Consider the following 17995-nt stretch of genomic DNA (forward strand, 5'->3'; position numbering starts at 1 on the left):
CAAGACCCTTAACCCCAAATTGCTCCCGTAGCTGTGCCTACGGTGTATAGATAGATATTGAATTGTAAGTCGCTTTGGATAAAAGCATCTGCTAAATGACTGTAATGTAATGTAATGTCTTGGTGTGTGTTTCAGGGGAGAGGATAACCACTGGATCTGTAAACCCTGGAACTTGGCCCGTGGCCTGGACACACACATCACCAACAACCTGGACTATATAATCAGACAAAGAGAGAGTACACCAAAGGTACACACACACAAACAGACACCATGAAACAAACTCGCCTAAGCATTTACATTGAAACCATGAATCACTTGTTCAGTTGGCACCCAATAAGTCGCTTTGACACCTTGTTGTGGACATTAACCTGTAAGCACACAGAAATAAAAAACACACAAAACAATGATTAAGAAATATCATGTTCACTAAATTCTGGAGGGAGAGGCTCTACCCAGTGACCAAAGTCATTCACTATCATGCTTCCAACAAAGCTAACACAGGAGTTTTAAGCCCCGATACAGGGCTAACTAGTAAATCAGCTCTCTTTTAAAAGGTTGATAAGCTGGTGGGCGAGGAAACTCGCCTGGCTTTGCTCACTACCGTGACTCCTGACGTCTACCCTGCTTCCTCTTCCTCTGCACTCGGCACAAGGCCGAGTGCAGCTATCAGTCGCATCGGTTAATGGCAGCTTTCCTCTAATGGATCTAGGATCTTGGTAAGGTGCCAGGATAGGTTTTGATACCTAAGATTAAAGCTATAAGGGGTTGTTTAGTGGACTAGGAACTAGGATAACCATTCAGAACTCTATAGTTGTTATGCGCGCAATAGTACTTTAACTTTTTACAACCATAAGTACTCTTGAATGAAATCTCAGAGATATTTAGTTTAAATGCAGTTTAGATATTTATTGGAGGATAATTAGCAAGGGCAAAGCAACAGTGCACACAGATAATTCTACTTTACTTCAATTCATTGCGATCTGATTATAACTTTAAATTCCTACTGTGCCGAGACTGGGTGAAAGAGACAACAAAGTGTCCTCTATTATCCAGTATCAAGCAGGGGGGAGAGGAAAATCTCCGCCAGCCAATTCTTGCTCACCAGCGGTGTTCTCCTTGCCGTGAACAGAGACGGAGTCCTCCGATGCTCCTCTCGAACAATGTCCAGTGGTCTTAGCTGAGTACTGGACGGTGTCCAGCGTCAAATCCCTACTGACTCCCGGCAGTGGGGACTCCTGGCTGAGTCTCTGCTAAGTCACCCTATATATTGCCCTGTCGGGCCATCCCCATCTTCCCCCAAGCTCTCTCACCCCCGGCACATGAATCTTAGTCATAATATTGAGTTTTACACAACCACATTACGATTTAACCTCTTGAATCCTAAGCCTATTTTTAGCCGTCTGCTCGAAAATGTCTTACCCATACTCTAGAGAGTGTAAATCTCTAACTACAAGGTCTATTTGAATAATTTAAATGGCATAATAACACAAATAAATGTGAGCTTTGTTAAGATGTGTACATATCATTGTATATGTTACTGGTAAATGCTGGACGAATGTTACACACAGCTCAAATTGAAAATGTTCAGGTTCGCCTGAAAGAATTTCTAATGATGCAGAAGCAGGCCTAAACTCTCCCAAATCATGTCACAACACGTCAGCAGTCCTTTAAAGAAAAAAATTGGCTTTGATAAAGTGAAGTATGCCTGAGAAATCAAGGCCGGTGTACAAGTCAGCTGAGGTCAGCCAACGTCAATTATGATTTTGGAAGCAGCACATATAGCTATTTTATTGTACTTTTATATAATATATAACTATATATTTCACTTCTTTTACCACTAATAGTGTTCAATCTATCTAATACAACAGCTTGGCATCATTTTGAGAGCTGGGCCATATAAAAACCTGTAAAACATGACTCATCATTTCAGTTTTACGAACCTTACCAAAGCCTGCGATTGGCCGATTTGCGCATGTGATACAGCTTTGAACCCGGAAGATTGTGGGGAATGTAGTGATACGTTCTTTGAGTTGTTTGACAGAATGTTAAGCCAATAAAATAATCGAAAACCGTGATCCGCCCCCAAGGGTCAAACCCATTGGCCAAAACTGAATTAGGTCAAATGCCTACCCTAGTTAGATTGATCCCAATTTCTTCAGGAAACAGTTCAGAGCCGCCACAGGATGTTGATAGAACAGTAGGACCCGGGAAAATATGCCTTTATTTACATCAAAATAGCACAAAGGTAAGGAGTTTTTGAAATATTAGCGGTGAAGCGGTTTGTTGTTCTGGTGCTTGTTTGCTCACAGCTCTGTGGTGGTTTCACTTAGATAAATAGTGAAGATATCTTTGGATTCAGTGTGTTATTGGTGTGTTTTCTGCTATTTCGGTTTTCCGTGTTAGCATTTAGCTTCTTCTTATTAGCGCCTACCGGAGTGTGTGGTCGGCTCAGCAATGGCGAAAAAAGAGTGATATTGTCGACATTCTTTTAGTTGCTTATTTGAGTTTGTGTAGAATTGTGTTTGGAGTGTGTACACTGGCTTGCAGGATAGTGTTGAACAGAATCTCTTCGTTAATTTGGTATATAGCATGTATGAAGCATTAATAATATTTTTGTATGAAAAGTCCATTCTACGACATTTGGAACAGAGCCTCGGAACAGAACAAAGAGACCTTTTGGGCGTCTTCGGGTCCAAGAGGTTTTAACAGAATACACATTCCTTATTCGGTTAATCGGAAGAACATTACTTAATTTCTTCTTCTCTCACAGACACAGATCTGAACCGGAAGGATACACTTCCTTATATGGTCAATGGTAGCCCACTCTGTCTCATCAAGAGAGAGAGGGTACATCCCAAGTCTCTTAATTGCATCCCCGTTTCCCTCAATTGCGTCCTATCCTTGCGTCTTAGTACCTCCCACCAGGGATGCATGGAGAGATTCAAGGAAACCATGCGAGGAGAGAGGAAACGAGGAAATATCTTTTAAGAGATATGAGACGTCCTTTCCTCAGTTGCGTCACATGAAGCGACGTCAGCTGTGATCAGCTGTCAGTCGGCTTTAACAGCTGGAGAGACTTTTGAGAAGTTTGTGTCTGTTCACATGATCACTGTACATAATAATAGTAACTAATAATACTAATAACTAATAAATACACACAGTAGTCATCACTATCAGAGTAGAGGTGTTTTCTCTCTGTAGCCTGTTACCTCTTTAACAAACTGTTCTGTTTATAAGCGCAGGATAGATTTCTACCGGCAGAATGGATTTGACTTATTTATGAATTATTTGTGTCTGTACCTTTTGAAATTGTGACTGTGACGTCATTATAGATTAGATATATACTTTATTCATCCCCAAGGGGAAATTTGTCTGTGGCAGCAGCAAACGAAGTTACACAATAAAATACAAATATTAAGTATGGAAAATGCACAATATGTACAATATAATAAAATACAATAAAATAACAGCAGGACCTATTCAATTATAAAAATGCACAGTATATACACTAAATAGAATAGTATTAAATTAACTAAGTAGGAAAACATTAACTAAACAGTAGTGCACAAGAACGCCACAGCAGCAACAGTGTAGCAGTGTTATGATCTTGTGTATGATTTGGCCAGAGGTGATATATTATAGATTCTAATTGCAGTGGGCAGGAATGTTTTCCTGTATCTGTCCTTGTGACAGCGGAGCTGGATCAGTCTGTTGGAGAAAGTGCTCCGCTGTCCCTGCAGTAGGTGGTGGAGAGGGTGGTCCGGGTTATACCATATGGATAATAGTTTCTTCAGTGTCCTCTCCACCACCTGTTCCAGATTGTCTTCTGAATCAGTTTATTAAGTCTGTTGGTGTCTCCGGCTCCAATGCTGCTCCCCCAGCAGACTACAGCAAAGTACAGTGCACTGGCCACAACAGACTGGTAGAACATCTCCAACATCTTGCTGCACACTTTGAAGGATCGAAGTTTCCTCTAGAAAAAGAGTCGACTCATCCCCTTCTTGTACACAGCGTTGATGTTGGTCTTCCAGTTCAGTCTGTTGTCGATGGAGACACCCAGGTGTCTCCTCCACCATGTCCACATCCTCTCCCAGAACTCTCACCGGTTGTGGAGCCGTCGTCTTCCTCCTGAAGTCGATCACCATCTCTCTGGTCTTGGCTACGTTCAAAAGCAGGTGATTTCCACCGGCCCACTCCACAAAGTCATCCACTACTGCCCTGTACTCCTCCTCCCGTCCGTCCCTTATACACCCGACCACTGCAGAGTCATCAGAGAACTTCTGCAGATGGCATGACCCTGAGTTGTACTGGAAGTCAGTGGTGTACAAGGTGAACAGGAAGGGAGACAGAACAGTTCCCTGTGGGGCTCCAGTATCACTGACCACCGTATCAGACAGCACGCGACCCAGTCGGACAAACTGTGGTCTGCCTGTGAGGTAGTCAGTGATCCAGGAGACGGTGGACGCGTTAACCCCCACCACCCACAGCTTCTCACTCAGCAGCAGTGGTTGGATGGTGTTAAATGCACTGAAGAAGTCAAAGAAAGTGATTCTCACAGAGCCACCGGTTCCATCCAGTGCAACTGAGCTTGTTGCAGCAGGTAGATGATGGCGTCATCCACTCCCACATGAGGCTGGTATGCAAACTGCAGAGGGTCCAGTGAGGATCTCACCTGCGGTCGGAGGTGGGCCAAGACCAGCCTCTCCAGCACCTTCATCACATGTGATGTGAGGGTAACTGGTCGGTAGTCATTGAGGCCAGATGGAGTCGTCTTCTTTGGTACAGGAACCAGGCACGACGTCGTCCACAGCACCGGGACTTCCTCCTGCTTCAGGCTCAGGTTGTAGAGGTGTTGCAGGACATCAGACAGCTGGATGGAGCAGGTCTTCAGGACCCTGGGGCTGAAGCCATCAGGTCCCGCAGCCTTTCCTCGATGGAGTCTCTCTCACCTGGCTAGTCGTCACAGAGAGGGGGGAAGGGTGGTCATAGTGTCAGTGGTGGAAGAGCCCTTTGATGTGGAGGGCTCTGTGTCCATGCAGCTCACCAGGGGGGACAGAGAGGGGAGGGGGGAGGCAGCCGAGGTGTTTGGGAGGTGTGGTGTGTGGAGGAGACAGATGAGGGCTGTGAGCTAAACCTATTGAAGAAACCGTTTAGCTCGTTTGCCCTCTCCAGGGAGCCCCCTGGTTGTCTCCTGCTACGTCCTCCTGTCATTATTAAAACCCAGAATATGATTATGGTTTCTCTTAATACTGGAATTAATTTATTAGGCTCAATGTTTCAGGTTAAATTTAAATGTTATATATATATATATATGGGTTTAGTCTCTACAGCTCTCTCTGACTTTAATTGTATCTATAATAAAAGTTATTGAGGGAAATATCAGATCATGAAAAGACAAATCTTTCTAATAAATGAAGAAAGTTGTTTGTGGTCCTTTTGTTGTTCAGTCTACAATGAACATATATTTAAACCAGATAGTGAATCAGAAAACTAATCAAATATAAAACTAGAGTTTAATCTACGATCCATCTTCACTGTTTACATAAAAAAAAAAAAAAGTATCAGTCCGATCGGCTGCAGCGTCCAATCACATAACTGATGAACAATGAGGGGGCGTGTCGGCCGTTAAAACACTTCCTGGAAGGCTGTTCTCGTGCGTCCTCGCTCATGGCTCCTCAGAGATCCATCCTCGATCCTCGATTCTCCGAGCTAAATAAGAGCTTTGGGACGGCCGTCAATATGGCAGCGCAGAACAACTTCCGGTTCAAGCGAGGGAATAACAATTAAAAGACTTGGGATGTACCCAGAGAGACCTGTTACCCCATCCTGACATATGCAGCAGCACTTCCTCTTTTTGACTCAACCGTCCCAACGTCCTGCTCTTATGAGGACACATGCAACAGTTTACAAGCACACACACCCAGTATGATCTCCAAACTTTCCAGTACTTTCTGTCAATCGACTCATTATAATCACATTACAGCTGTAGCTGTTAAATCACTTCATCTTAATACACAGTACATAAATGCATAAATTGACTATTAGATTATACTTTTATTTTAATCATATGCTCTGTGTTCTTTGGCCTTATCTTCTTAGTCCTTTCTTCATTCTTTTAACTTTACGGCAGCTCTTCTGGGATCTCAAACCTACATGACACCTCTTATCTAGATTGGTTGCTAAAGTGGCTTGAGGTTCCCCCAACCTATGGGAATTATTGCACATGTTGTAAACTCACCATTGTATACCATAATTGTATAAGGTCATTGTATATCTTAACCTTTTGGTAAATCACTGTTTAACCCTTTAACCTGGCTACAGGCGAATGTCCTATCTTCCACTCATACATAAACATCAGGAAAACAAAGTCCAATACATGCAATCTGCCAGGGGTTCTAGCCTGAAGGTAGGGAAGTATAAATGATGACTCCGAACTCAAGGATTCAAGGATGAGTAATAAAATGGCACAGTTTCTCTTATTTTGAGTAGTCAAACGCAAGGGACCTGTTCCTCAAATGTCAAGGTTCCTCTTTATTTGTTTAGCCGAACACACGCACACACACACACATCCTGTTCTTCATATGTCACAGAAGTCCTGAGTTATGCAAACGTAGGTTGAAACATACGTGGCATCACCGCCACGTATGATCACAAGACGACCTGCCCATAGGATAGGAGGGGGGGGATCGGATTCCCCTCTCAAGGGTATAAATATTCTCGATTATAGACGTTCGGGGCTTTTTTAAGTTGGGAAGGAGGACACTTAGTCTCTTGAAAGCGTAGTTTAGAGATTGTATTTCTCCGGACTTTTTGGTTTACTCTGTGTCTCACTGAGTATCAGGGGTATTTTGCATTCTTTTCGATTTTGTTCTTTACCATATTTGTTATAATTTTTCTATGTATCGGGACCTAAACAGTAAACTTTGTATTGGCCGAAAAATAAATTAAGTAAACTTTTAGCACTTCTTCAAAGACTCCTTTTTCCTGTCCAATCGTTGACATCGAGCCTCACAGAGGGGTCTCCTTTCGGGGGAGAGAGCCCGCGGAGGATGCAGCCCCTGAATTGGGACATAGCTTATGAATTAGGGATTTGTCCTTCCGTGTCGAAGGCTTCGACGCGTGTGTCGTGTAATCCTGGAAGATTTTCGTATCGAGGTTTGTGTTGATGACGTATGTGGTGACGTTCGAAGTCTCGCGAGCCGTCCGTACCACGTGACTGATTCAGGAAATGGTTCGCGGGTTTGGCTGCGATTCGAAATATAAGGGGCAGCGAAACGCTAATCCCCTTCACATTTTGTGGACTTGGGACTTTATTGCGCGTTTGTTTGCAATCTATTCAAGTATCACAAACATTCATTCATTCATTTATTCAATTTAAATCTTCACACACCAAAGCCATGGTGTCATTATAATCACTCTGCCTGTTTTACATTTACTTGATGGCACAGTAGAGCAAATGAAGCACCATGAAGCTTCGGCCCATGAGTGAACCAATTGGATGGAAAGCTTCAATGCTTCATTAAGCTTCATCTCGCCATCACTACTGTGAATGCTGTGAATACTGCTCACCTGGGACAAAGAGATGTTCCTTTTAGTTCTCCCTGCGAACAAACAAATAGACAATTGCAGTGAGTGACTGATTGAACAGGCCAGATAGTAAGAATGTCTAATTAGTTATGTGGCAGAACAATATTGTTATAATATAATTATATATATGGCCAAGATAAAGGTTAATTTAAATATGGCAATAATTCACCTCTGCCCGTTTCCTCTTCCCAGAGTGTAAAATAGTTCCCCGGGGGCTTGAGCACCCATTTATAATTCCGGGAAGTACCAACTACAGGAAGCGGGTAGGGGGGAAGTAAAGATATCTGTTGCTCTGTTTATTTAGATTAATTATTTGTTTATAATTTGCTCTATTTATAGGGATGGTAAATATTTGTATGGTATTATTGATGGCTTGGGTTTGGGGAAATAATGTAAATATTTATTGTACATATATTATCGATCTACTTACCTGTAGATGGTATGTCTGGGCTAATTAGAGGGACCAGGTGTATAAAAGGAGCTCAATCAAATTTGTGTTGGAAAAACTGAAGGAGACTAGTAGACACTGGTGTGATGGTAGAATATCAAAATAAACGAAGCTTCATCTGAAACATCTTCTGGGCTCCGGATCTGCTCATTTTCCTCCATGGCCGCTCGGGCATCCTAACAAGCACCAAGCATCATGATGTAAACACAGAGGTCGATGACTCAACAGTCATCGACCTCCCGCTGCTTTCATCCATGTTATTGTTCTGGGACCGGACATCAGACCATCAGCGGTAGGTGTAGTGGAGTAGCCTCGGGTCCTAGCTGAGTTAGCTTAGCTTCCATCTGGGTTCTCGCCTGTTTTCCAATAGTAGTGTTTTCGATATGCTCTCATATAAAAATGTGTAATTTAATCATAGCTTTTTATAACTGAGCAGATTAACAGGACATTAAGATAGACTTGTTATTGCCAGAGCTGTGGTCAGCTTGACCTAATGTTTGTCCAAGAGCCTTCTGGTATGAACACAGTTTGTCAAAACATGATAATGGATTAAATACACCCTTGAGATAATAGAGCCGGATAGTTACAGTAGGGGCCAAAAACAACCTCAAGGTGAATATTGAGGTCAGAATGGGACAGAACAACCTACTCTTTATCTCTGGTCCCTGCCTCCTTTTAAAAGTTTTCTGATGACTCCTCCATTGTTGGATGTATCAACATAAACAATGAGGATGAGTATGGAGGACTGATAAAGAGCTTCGTCACATGGTGCAACAACAATCACCTGACGTTGAATATCAGAAAGACCAAAGGGCTGGTGGTGGACGTTCAAAGATACAGGAGGCCCTCTGTCCGTTAAATTAATTATTCCTCTTTAGTTTTAGTGCTGACAGATGTTCTATTATGTTGTTACTTGTAACTCTATGCATGTGTCTTTGTTCTCAAGGTGGTGTGTAAGTACCTTGAAGATCCAGTGCTGTTGAACAGAGAGGAGGTGGGAATGGTGAAGTTTGACATTCGCTACATGCTGATGATGCGCTCTGTGCAGCCTCTGCGTCTCTATGCCTACGACATCTTCTGGTTGCGCTTTGCTAATAGGTATGATATGCATACACATACATACATAAATGAATTGGGATGGGTTGTGATGGCCGATTACAGGTTGTTAAAATACATAGTCTTGTTAAATGCAAAAAAATCCTTTTTCAATCTTTCTTGACAATATCTCTTAGGTCATCTGTTTTTGACTCTTTCTGACTGATTGTCTAGTTGGGGCTAGGTTTTACAGAAATACAGAAATAAGTAAGGTATTACTTCTTATTTATCTTTTTTAATGTAATATTTTCTGGAGGGCATCATACAAATGCTGCTCTGTATACCCCGATTCATTTAGATGAATACATTATTTGTTGGTTTTGGAATGGGTTAATGACTGTGAACTCACAGTTATGGTCAAAATCCTGCATCTGGTTTCAGATGGCCAACAAAAATTAAGTCTACAGCCACAATATTGGCACTCTTAGGCTGTGATGCTCAGTGTAAAGAAAACCTAACCATTAAGATAGATAAAACAAAGTATTGTATGATCTGAAATCTTGACTTGATGATGGTGGTAGAAGAAAAGTCAGGGGATCGCCCAAGTCATAAGGACAGATCCTCTGGGAGCCATGGACATCTGTACCAAATTTCATGGCAATTTATCCAAGAGGTGTCCAAGAGGCATGAGAGACCAACCAACCAACATGCTGTCTGTAGACCCATGTCATTAGTGTGTCTATGAACAATACAAAGTCTGTAAAACTCTGAAATGTAAGAGTTTACACATGACTTGGAATGGAGTGATGATAAAGTATTTTATATAGAGAGTGAACTCTTTCGCCTGCCTGGACCTGATGTTTGTTTCTTCTATCTAGACCTTTCTCCTTGGACCATTTTGATGATTACCAAAAGCACTTCACCGTCATGAACTATACAGATGGTGTGGAGCTTAAGCAGGTACAGTACCTTTTTTGCTGTTGTTCTTCGTGTTGGCTCATCCTAGCACTATCTATTTTGTCTGTGGTCACAAGAACATGGTCTGGTCCCTGTGGTCCTCATTTATTGGTAGACCAAACTGATCATGAAATTGAATGTCTCAGAAAGAATGACATATCGTAAACATCTTTGTGTCTTTACTGCAGCTTTTCTAATAGGAACTGTCAGTTATGTCTGCTTTTGCTTTATAAATTAAAATAATACAACGTCCTGGTGACATAGTGGTCAAAGATGCGTACTGCACAACCGCAGCTTGTCTAGTTCAACTCTGGTTGGGTATCCTTGTTGTAGTGTGAAAAATGTTTTCAGTACATATTGATTCTTAAATTTAATTTAATACTCATTTTCCACACTATTGATACATCGGTACCGGCTGCTCTTTCTCGCTCTCTCTTCTCTCCGACAGCCAGCTGACACACTCACCGCTGCAGTGCCCACATACCCCCGCCTCCTCTCACTCACTCACAGTGCTATCTTCTCGTCACTCGTCTCATTAGCTCCAGATGATAATACTAATTTGTAGGTCGTCGTTGTCATGTTAGAGCCCTCAGGGTTTCCTCTTAGTTACCTAGACTGTGGTGCCAGTCCACGCAGTTTGCCCTGGGGGGATTCAACTCAGTGGCTCAGTAATGGCCGCTCAGTGTGGGAGGATCTCTCTACTTTTTTAGAAGAGCACAACGTTTTTCATAGATCTAGCCTCCTAAATTTGCTCTCAAAGTGCACCAGATTAATGCAGTTAACTTTAAAATGGACTTGGACTAGCTTTACAATCACTTAAAGCACTGTACAATACATGTCATCGTTCTCCCATTAACACACATTCATACACTGATGGCAGAGGATTTCACATTCATTCCATTCCTCATAAATACTTCGGGATCAATTTGGGGGATTCAGTGTTTTGCCCAAGGACACTTTAACATGCAGACTGGATGAGCCCGGGACAGAACCGCCGGTCTTCTGTTTGGAAGACAACCAGCTCTTTCTCTGAGCCCCCTGTGAACATCATTTTCTATCAGGGGAGCATCTCCCACAAACCCCTAGAGCAGGGGTGTCAAACTCAAGGCCCAAATCCGCCCGCCACGTCATTTTATGTGGCCAGCAAAAAAAAAAAGTTAAAAGTTAGATAATAAAAATATCCCCATAGTCGAAATTATGATATAGAAAGTCATAGTTATGACAGAAAGTCAAAATGATGAGATAGAAAGTCAAAATGATGACATACTTAAACACAACAGTCATAGAAGCAGCTCTTTGGCTGGTTACATTTGACATGAAATGTATTGTGAGTACATTGAAGACTACTTTAAACGTGGCTTTACAACACATGAAATACTTCACGTGGGATTGTGCAAACGCACCCTTGAAAGGACCTCTTGAACCCGAGAGTGCCCCAGATGGGGGATTTGAGGGGGGGCGAAGAGTGTACAAATCACTTTTGAGAACGAATGAAATGATATTTTAAAATATTTCAAAAACGTACATGACGAAGAGATTCTGACCATGTAACCTATTTTAATCACTCAAAAACATATATATACACAAAGTACTTCAAGGTACTACAAGTGCTACCACAATTTCACCTATTTCTCGCCAGGAGAAGGCGAGCAATGTTCACCGTTATCGATCCCAGCCGCAATCTACGGCACTTTCACACACACACACTTCATATCCAGGAGCACGTGCACAACAAACTGCATCGAACTATCGCCTCCAAATTATTCTACTTTAAACCATTATAAAGTTACTATTGATCTGCCACAGATATCAACTCAGCCCATCATCATAAACATTGAAACACTCCGTACCTTTTAGATGTTTCCTGGATGAAAATCGAAAAAAGAAAAAAAATCTCTGACGAGCTTCTATGACGAATGAGTAATAATTTCAGTTTTGACCAATGGGTTTGACCCATGGGGGCGGATCACAGTTTTCGATTATTTTATTGGCTTAAAATTCTGTAAACAACTCAAAGAACGAATGACTACACTGCCCAGAGTCTTCCGGGTTCAAATCTGTGGGAATTGCGCAAATTGGCCAATCACAGGCTGTGTTAGGTTCAAATACATCACGTAAAACTGATATTCTGACGAAAATGAGCCATATTTTACAAGTTTTCATATAGCCCAGGCTCTCAAAATGATGCCAAACTTCTGTATTAGATAGATTGAACACTATTAGTGATAAAAGAAGTGAAATATAAAGTTAGATAGTATTTAAAAGTACAATAAAACAGCTATATCGGCTGCTTCCAAAATCAGAATTGACGTTTGCTGACCTCAGCTGACCTGTACACCAGCATTGATTTCTCAGGCATACTTCACTCTATCAAAGCCAATTTCTTTTTTAAAAAGACTGCTGACATGTTGTGATATGATTTGGGAGAGTTTAGGCCTGGCTGTGCATCATTTAAAATCAATAAAAGTGCTTTTTAGGTACAAAAAAAAACCGAACCTGAATGTTTTCAATTTGAGCTGTGTATAACATTCGTTTCAGCATTTACCAGTAACATATACAATGATATGTACACATATTAACAAAGCTCACATTTATTTGTGTTATTTTGCCATTTAAATTATTCAAATAGACCTTGTAGTTGGCGAGATAAGTCCCTTTGCATAAGGGTAGGACATTTTCGAGCACAGGGCTAAAAATAGGCCTAGGGTTCAATTAAGTATTAAACAAAGTTATTGTAATAACTTGTGTTTGATATTTGTCTTTGCTATTCTATTTAAAAGTTTGATAGAGTAATGTGGGTTTCTTAACCCTAAATTAAAAGGATTTAAGTTATAATAACAGAAAGGTGCTTAAATATATTTTGACATTTATACAACTGCATGTACAATATTGTTACACTTGAATAAACAATAATTAAATGCAGAGACAGTTATTTACCAATATGTTAGGAGTAGTTACATTTACACAGTCTTACATTTACAACCGGCCCTTTGACGGCAACCATGATGCTGATGTGGCCCAGATTGAAAATGAGTTTGACACCCCTGCCCTAGGGTACATCCCAAGTCTCTTAATTGTCATTTCCTCGATCCTCGCTTGAACCGGAAGTTGTTCTGCGTCACCATATTGACGGCGGCCCCAAAGCTCTTATTTAGCTCGGAGGAGCGAGGATCGAGGAGTGAGGAGGGATATCTGAGGAGCCAAGAGCGATGATGCAGGAGAACAGACTTACAGGAAGTCTTTGAACGGCCGACACGCCCCGTCATTGTTCATCAGTTATGTGATTGGACGCTGCAGCTGATCGGACTGACTGACTGGAGTTTCATACCAGAGTAAAGACAGATCACAGATTAAACTCAAGCTTTATAATTGATTAGTTTTCTGATCTCGTTTAAATATATGTTCATTGTAGTCTGAACAACAAAAGGACCACAAATAACTTTCTTCAATTGTTAGAAAGATTTGTCTTTTCATGATCTGATATTTCCCTCAATAACTTTTATTATGGATACAATTAAAGTCAGAGAGAGTTGAAGAGACAAACCACTTTATATATATATATATATAATATATATATATATATATATATATATATATAATATATATATATATATATATATATATATATATATTATATATAGAGCTGAGAGACGAAACACTTTTTACATCATTGATCATCATTTCATTCAGTCACGTGAGGCTGATCATTCCCGAGTGTTTGATGAGTTTTATCATTTAAGTTTAACCTGAAACATGGAGCCTAATACATTAATTCCAGTATTCAAGAGAAACCATAATCATATTCTGGGTTAATAAATAATGATGTCACGATTTCAAAACGTACAGACGCAAATAATTAATAAATAAGTAAAATGCATTCCGTCAGTAGAAATCGATTCTGTGCTTATAAACAGTTTGTTAACAGACTACAGAGAGAACACCTCTACTCTGCAGTGATGATTACTGTGTCTTTATTAGTTATTAGTATTATTAGTTACTACTATTAGTACAGTGATCATGTGAACAGACACAAACTTCTCAAAAGTCTCTCCAGCTGTTAAAGCCGACTGACCGCTGATCCAGCTGTGATCAGCTGATCAGCAGCCGCCATCATCAGAAACAGACGTCGCTTCACGTGACGCAACTGAGGAAAGGACATCTCATGTCTCTTTAAACATATTTCCTCGTTTCCTCTCTCCTCGCATGGTTTCCTCCTTGCATCCCTGGTGGGAGGGACTAAGACGCAAGGAAAGGACCCAAGTGAGGGAAACGGGGATGCAATTAAGAGACTTGGGATGTACCCCTAGAGCAGTGATTCTCAACTGTGGGTCGCGGGCCTTTGCCTGACAACTTTTTTTTTAAATGTTGTGATTTTATTTTGAAGGGCATTTTTTATGTAGCGGAATTATTCCAGCATTTACGGCACTTGTTCAGCGGTGCAGGAAAAACACCGACCAATGCGTTGTGAATCACATCATGTGATGCAGCTCAGCCAATCAAATATGAGTATTCTGACAAGTTTCCTGACTCGAGTGAGATGTACACACACCGTGACACACGGGGGAGAGACAAGGAAATATACGGCAGAGCAGGGACATTGTTAGTCTTCTCACAAGACGATCTCCAAAAAGAGAGAAGTGTTCTGAGAGACCAGTCTTTAATTAAGAATGTACAGACTCATTTAGGTGAAATCTTCCCACGGCGTACCCACTCACATCTGAAATGAATTCACAGAAAATAAACCTAAGTATAACCCCTGGTATAGAAGAACACCCAAACAGTTTGTTTTCATGTGCTAATTGAGCATGGTGAAATGCAAGTACGAAACCGACTACATGAGATATGGATTTTCTTACATTGAGGACAAAAGAGGGCAAAAACCTCAGTGTGTTATGTGCAGCGAGGTTCTGGCACAAGAAAGCATGAAGCCGTCAAAATTGAAGTGGCATTTGTTGGGCCAATCAGCAGAGGATAAACTGAAAACTATACCTCTGTCAAATGACACTATAAGTATTGAATTGAAGACATGTTGGATGACATCAAACAACAGACCACAGCTCGAATTAGGGCAAGTGGTCATTTTGCATTACAAATGGACGAATCTACAGACATAACAAACAAAGCAGTTTTACTCATTTACGTGAAACATGTGGGACGGGGACTTACAGGAACAATTTCTCTACATAAAAAATGATGTATCAAATGTATCTATTATACAAGAGAGCTCCCTACTACTACGACTGCAGAGGCCATTTTCAGCTCAGGTTCAAACTGCACCATCTTTTCATTAAATACATACGTGGGGTGATGGTGGGTCCCGCAGCCAGCCACTGCCACGGCTATATGTTTCTATCACCTCTATCATGAAATAAAACAGTTTATTTTGTAAATCACATCTAATATGAAATAAAACAGTGTATGTTAAATCACACTTAATATTAAATAAATTAAATTGGTTATAAAAAGTTTAAACAAGTTATAGATTGTGATGATTATAAAAAGTGAACAAACTATATGTTTGTGATGGTTATACTTTTATGCTTTCATATTTTTCTACAATCTCTCAACAATATATATATATATATTTTATATATTTTTTAATTTAGTTTGTCAATGTTTGTGAAATATTTATCTCCCTGTGTTTAGTGTCTCTCTTAAAACAAATAATCAGTTAAAAAGTTATCCTCTGCTTTAGCACAAGCAACATACCGTGAGTATCACATGAAACTCTAATGCAATCTAACAAAGCTAGGGTCATGAAGGTGTAGTTAACTGTTATAAGTCTCTGTGATAAGAAGTTGAATCCCTGTCTCTCTGTTTCTAGGTGCACTACGATGAGTTCATCCCCATGTTTGAGAAGCAGTACCCACTGCATCCATGGAAGGAGGTGGAAGTAAGTGTAAACTTTTAGAACTGGACCCCATCTGTGGGAAGAATTGGAACACATCTGGGTAGAACCTAGTCAAACCTGACGCCACAGAGCTGGAGGTGACGCCGAATTGTATAGTCTTGGGGACAGCAGGCCTGCACCACAGGAAGCCCCGTTATCCAATGAGACTCCAGAGTTGAGTTTGGATCAAAAGATGGTAGCCATCTATCACAACCCTCTATATACTTAATTTCCTCTAAAACCGTCACCAGTGGAAGCTCCACTGATTGTTCTCAGACTGCTACCTTTCCCTTCCCACCTGGGTCGACATCCTGTTTCTCATGCACTCTGATGCCACTCGTTCTAAAGATAAAATAAAACGAGGCTGGTCTGTTTGAACCGAAAACAGATGTGCACGAGGATCCCTCAGAAGTGTGTGCGCAAACTGATGGACCCCGCCGCCGCCGGGCAGACTCGGTCGGCCGCTGGGGTGATCACGGATCAAAGGGACGCATATCCCGATGTCCGGTCACCCCCTTGTGAGTGCCCCTAGTGCCGGGAAGAAACTTTGAGAAGGGGGAGAGAAGCAGAGGAACAGTTTTCTCTCTATATGACTAACTCTCCTGGCCTGATGGTGAGGTCAGGTAAAGACCTGGTGGACCTCTCCCCAACTACTGCTCGATTGTCTAAAACCGAGAATATTTATACTCTAGAAACACCGGAGGAAAGGTTCAACCCCCCTCCATGCCTGCCTCGTGAGACAGGACTTGGGCAAGGTAACCCCCCTTATTTCCGGTCATGCCTGGATGGTGTGGTGGTTGATTTTCTTTGAACAGATGTCACAGATGAGGTTGGAGTTGAAGATCAATTTTTCAGAATTCTTTATTATAATATTGGGCCAATTATTATCAAAGCTTCTAAAGCAAAGCAACACATAGTTCCCCTTATCCCACATAGCCCTGGCTGTCTAAATGGATGCCACGGTCTAGGTGGCGCCATTTTTGATTATCAACCAGTTTCCACTTACATACTCGGCACCGGATCTCCTTCCACAGACACTAGGCCCCAGGGTGTTGATGGTTCCTTCACTGGTTTGAGACAAGTGCCCCTATCGGTTGCACTTCCATTTGTAGCCAGGCTGCACCACAGAGGAATTGGGTGTCTGCTTTAAGAGTTGTTAGTGACGCAGTCTTCTGTAGACAACTGGTATACCTTTTTATAGTGTGTGAGATGGATCCAAAATGATCTCTCTGCTATGCGGACAGCGGTCGGTGTGCTCAGGAGAATTTGAAAAAGCCCCTCACTTTGGTGCATCCTTTTCTACCAAATATAGTGCGTCAATTCTGTCTGGTGGGGTAACCTTGTCTCCTGTTCCTGTATGTATGAATAATGATCCTGTCAGTGGGTGTCCAAACCATACCCTATCGTCCAATGAAGCAACCGTCACAGTTCCATCGGCGTATGTCTGAATTATCATTAGTTCTTGTTTCCTTTTGTCAAGAGTAGCGACTCGTACTACCTCACTAGGTCCTGTGTTATTGGTTCCTGTGTTAATTACTATGTGTAGAAGGTTACACATGGTATAACTTTCGCCTGCACGTACCGTCACATGTGCTTCGCCCAGGGAGGCGAATATCACCTGGTCTGGGGTGGTTTTCCCTGTTAATTTGTGAACAAAATGGGGCCACTCAATTCCTATCATAAACCCGACGCAAATAAGTCCTAGGAGGACTCCTAGAATCACTTTGGGCATAGTAAACCTTGGTTCATTACACACAGTACGTGTAACCATTTGTTTTAATACAGGGTGATCAGGTACAGCTAACATTGTCTCTTGATTGGCCCCTTTCTTGGAGGGTGGTTTTATGATACGTATCTTTGCTGGTGTTGTCATTTTGGTGTCGACGGTTGTCCCACGATGCTGTAGTTTAGGGGCAGCATTCACCCCAGTAGTCTTCCTCAATCGTCTAGTTGAGGTATATTGATGAGCTTTATTATGGCTCAGGTGCTGGTCCTGCCGTTCTTTTGCAATGAGAGGTGTGGATCCACGTAGGCCGCCCTTCTACCTTCACTGCAGTGTGAGTGGTCAGCAAAACCTG

General features: G+C 41.6%; 1 protein-coding gene across 1 annotated transcript in view; it reads left to right on the forward strand.

Annotated features, from left to right (window-relative positions):
- The window catches only part of ttll12 (tubulin tyrosine ligase-like family, member 12), a 50697-nt gene that overhangs the window by 23450 nt on the left and 9252 nt on the right, over positions 1–17995 (forward strand). The window contains exons 9-12 of the mRNA XM_079184098.1: positions 136–247; positions 8982–9133; positions 9949–10030; positions 15852–15920. Coding sequence (XP_079040224.1) covers positions 136–247; positions 8982–9133; positions 9949–10030; positions 15852–15920 — 415 coding nt within the window. The remainder of the gene's footprint in view (positions 1–135; positions 248–8981; positions 9134–9948; positions 10031–15851; positions 15921–17995) is intronic.

The sequence above is a fragment of the Pholis gunnellus genome, assembly GCF_910591455.1.
Source record: "Pholis gunnellus genome assembly, chromosome: 22".
Taxonomy (NCBI): Eukaryota; Metazoa; Chordata; class Actinopteri; order Perciformes; family Pholidae; genus Pholis; species Pholis gunnellus.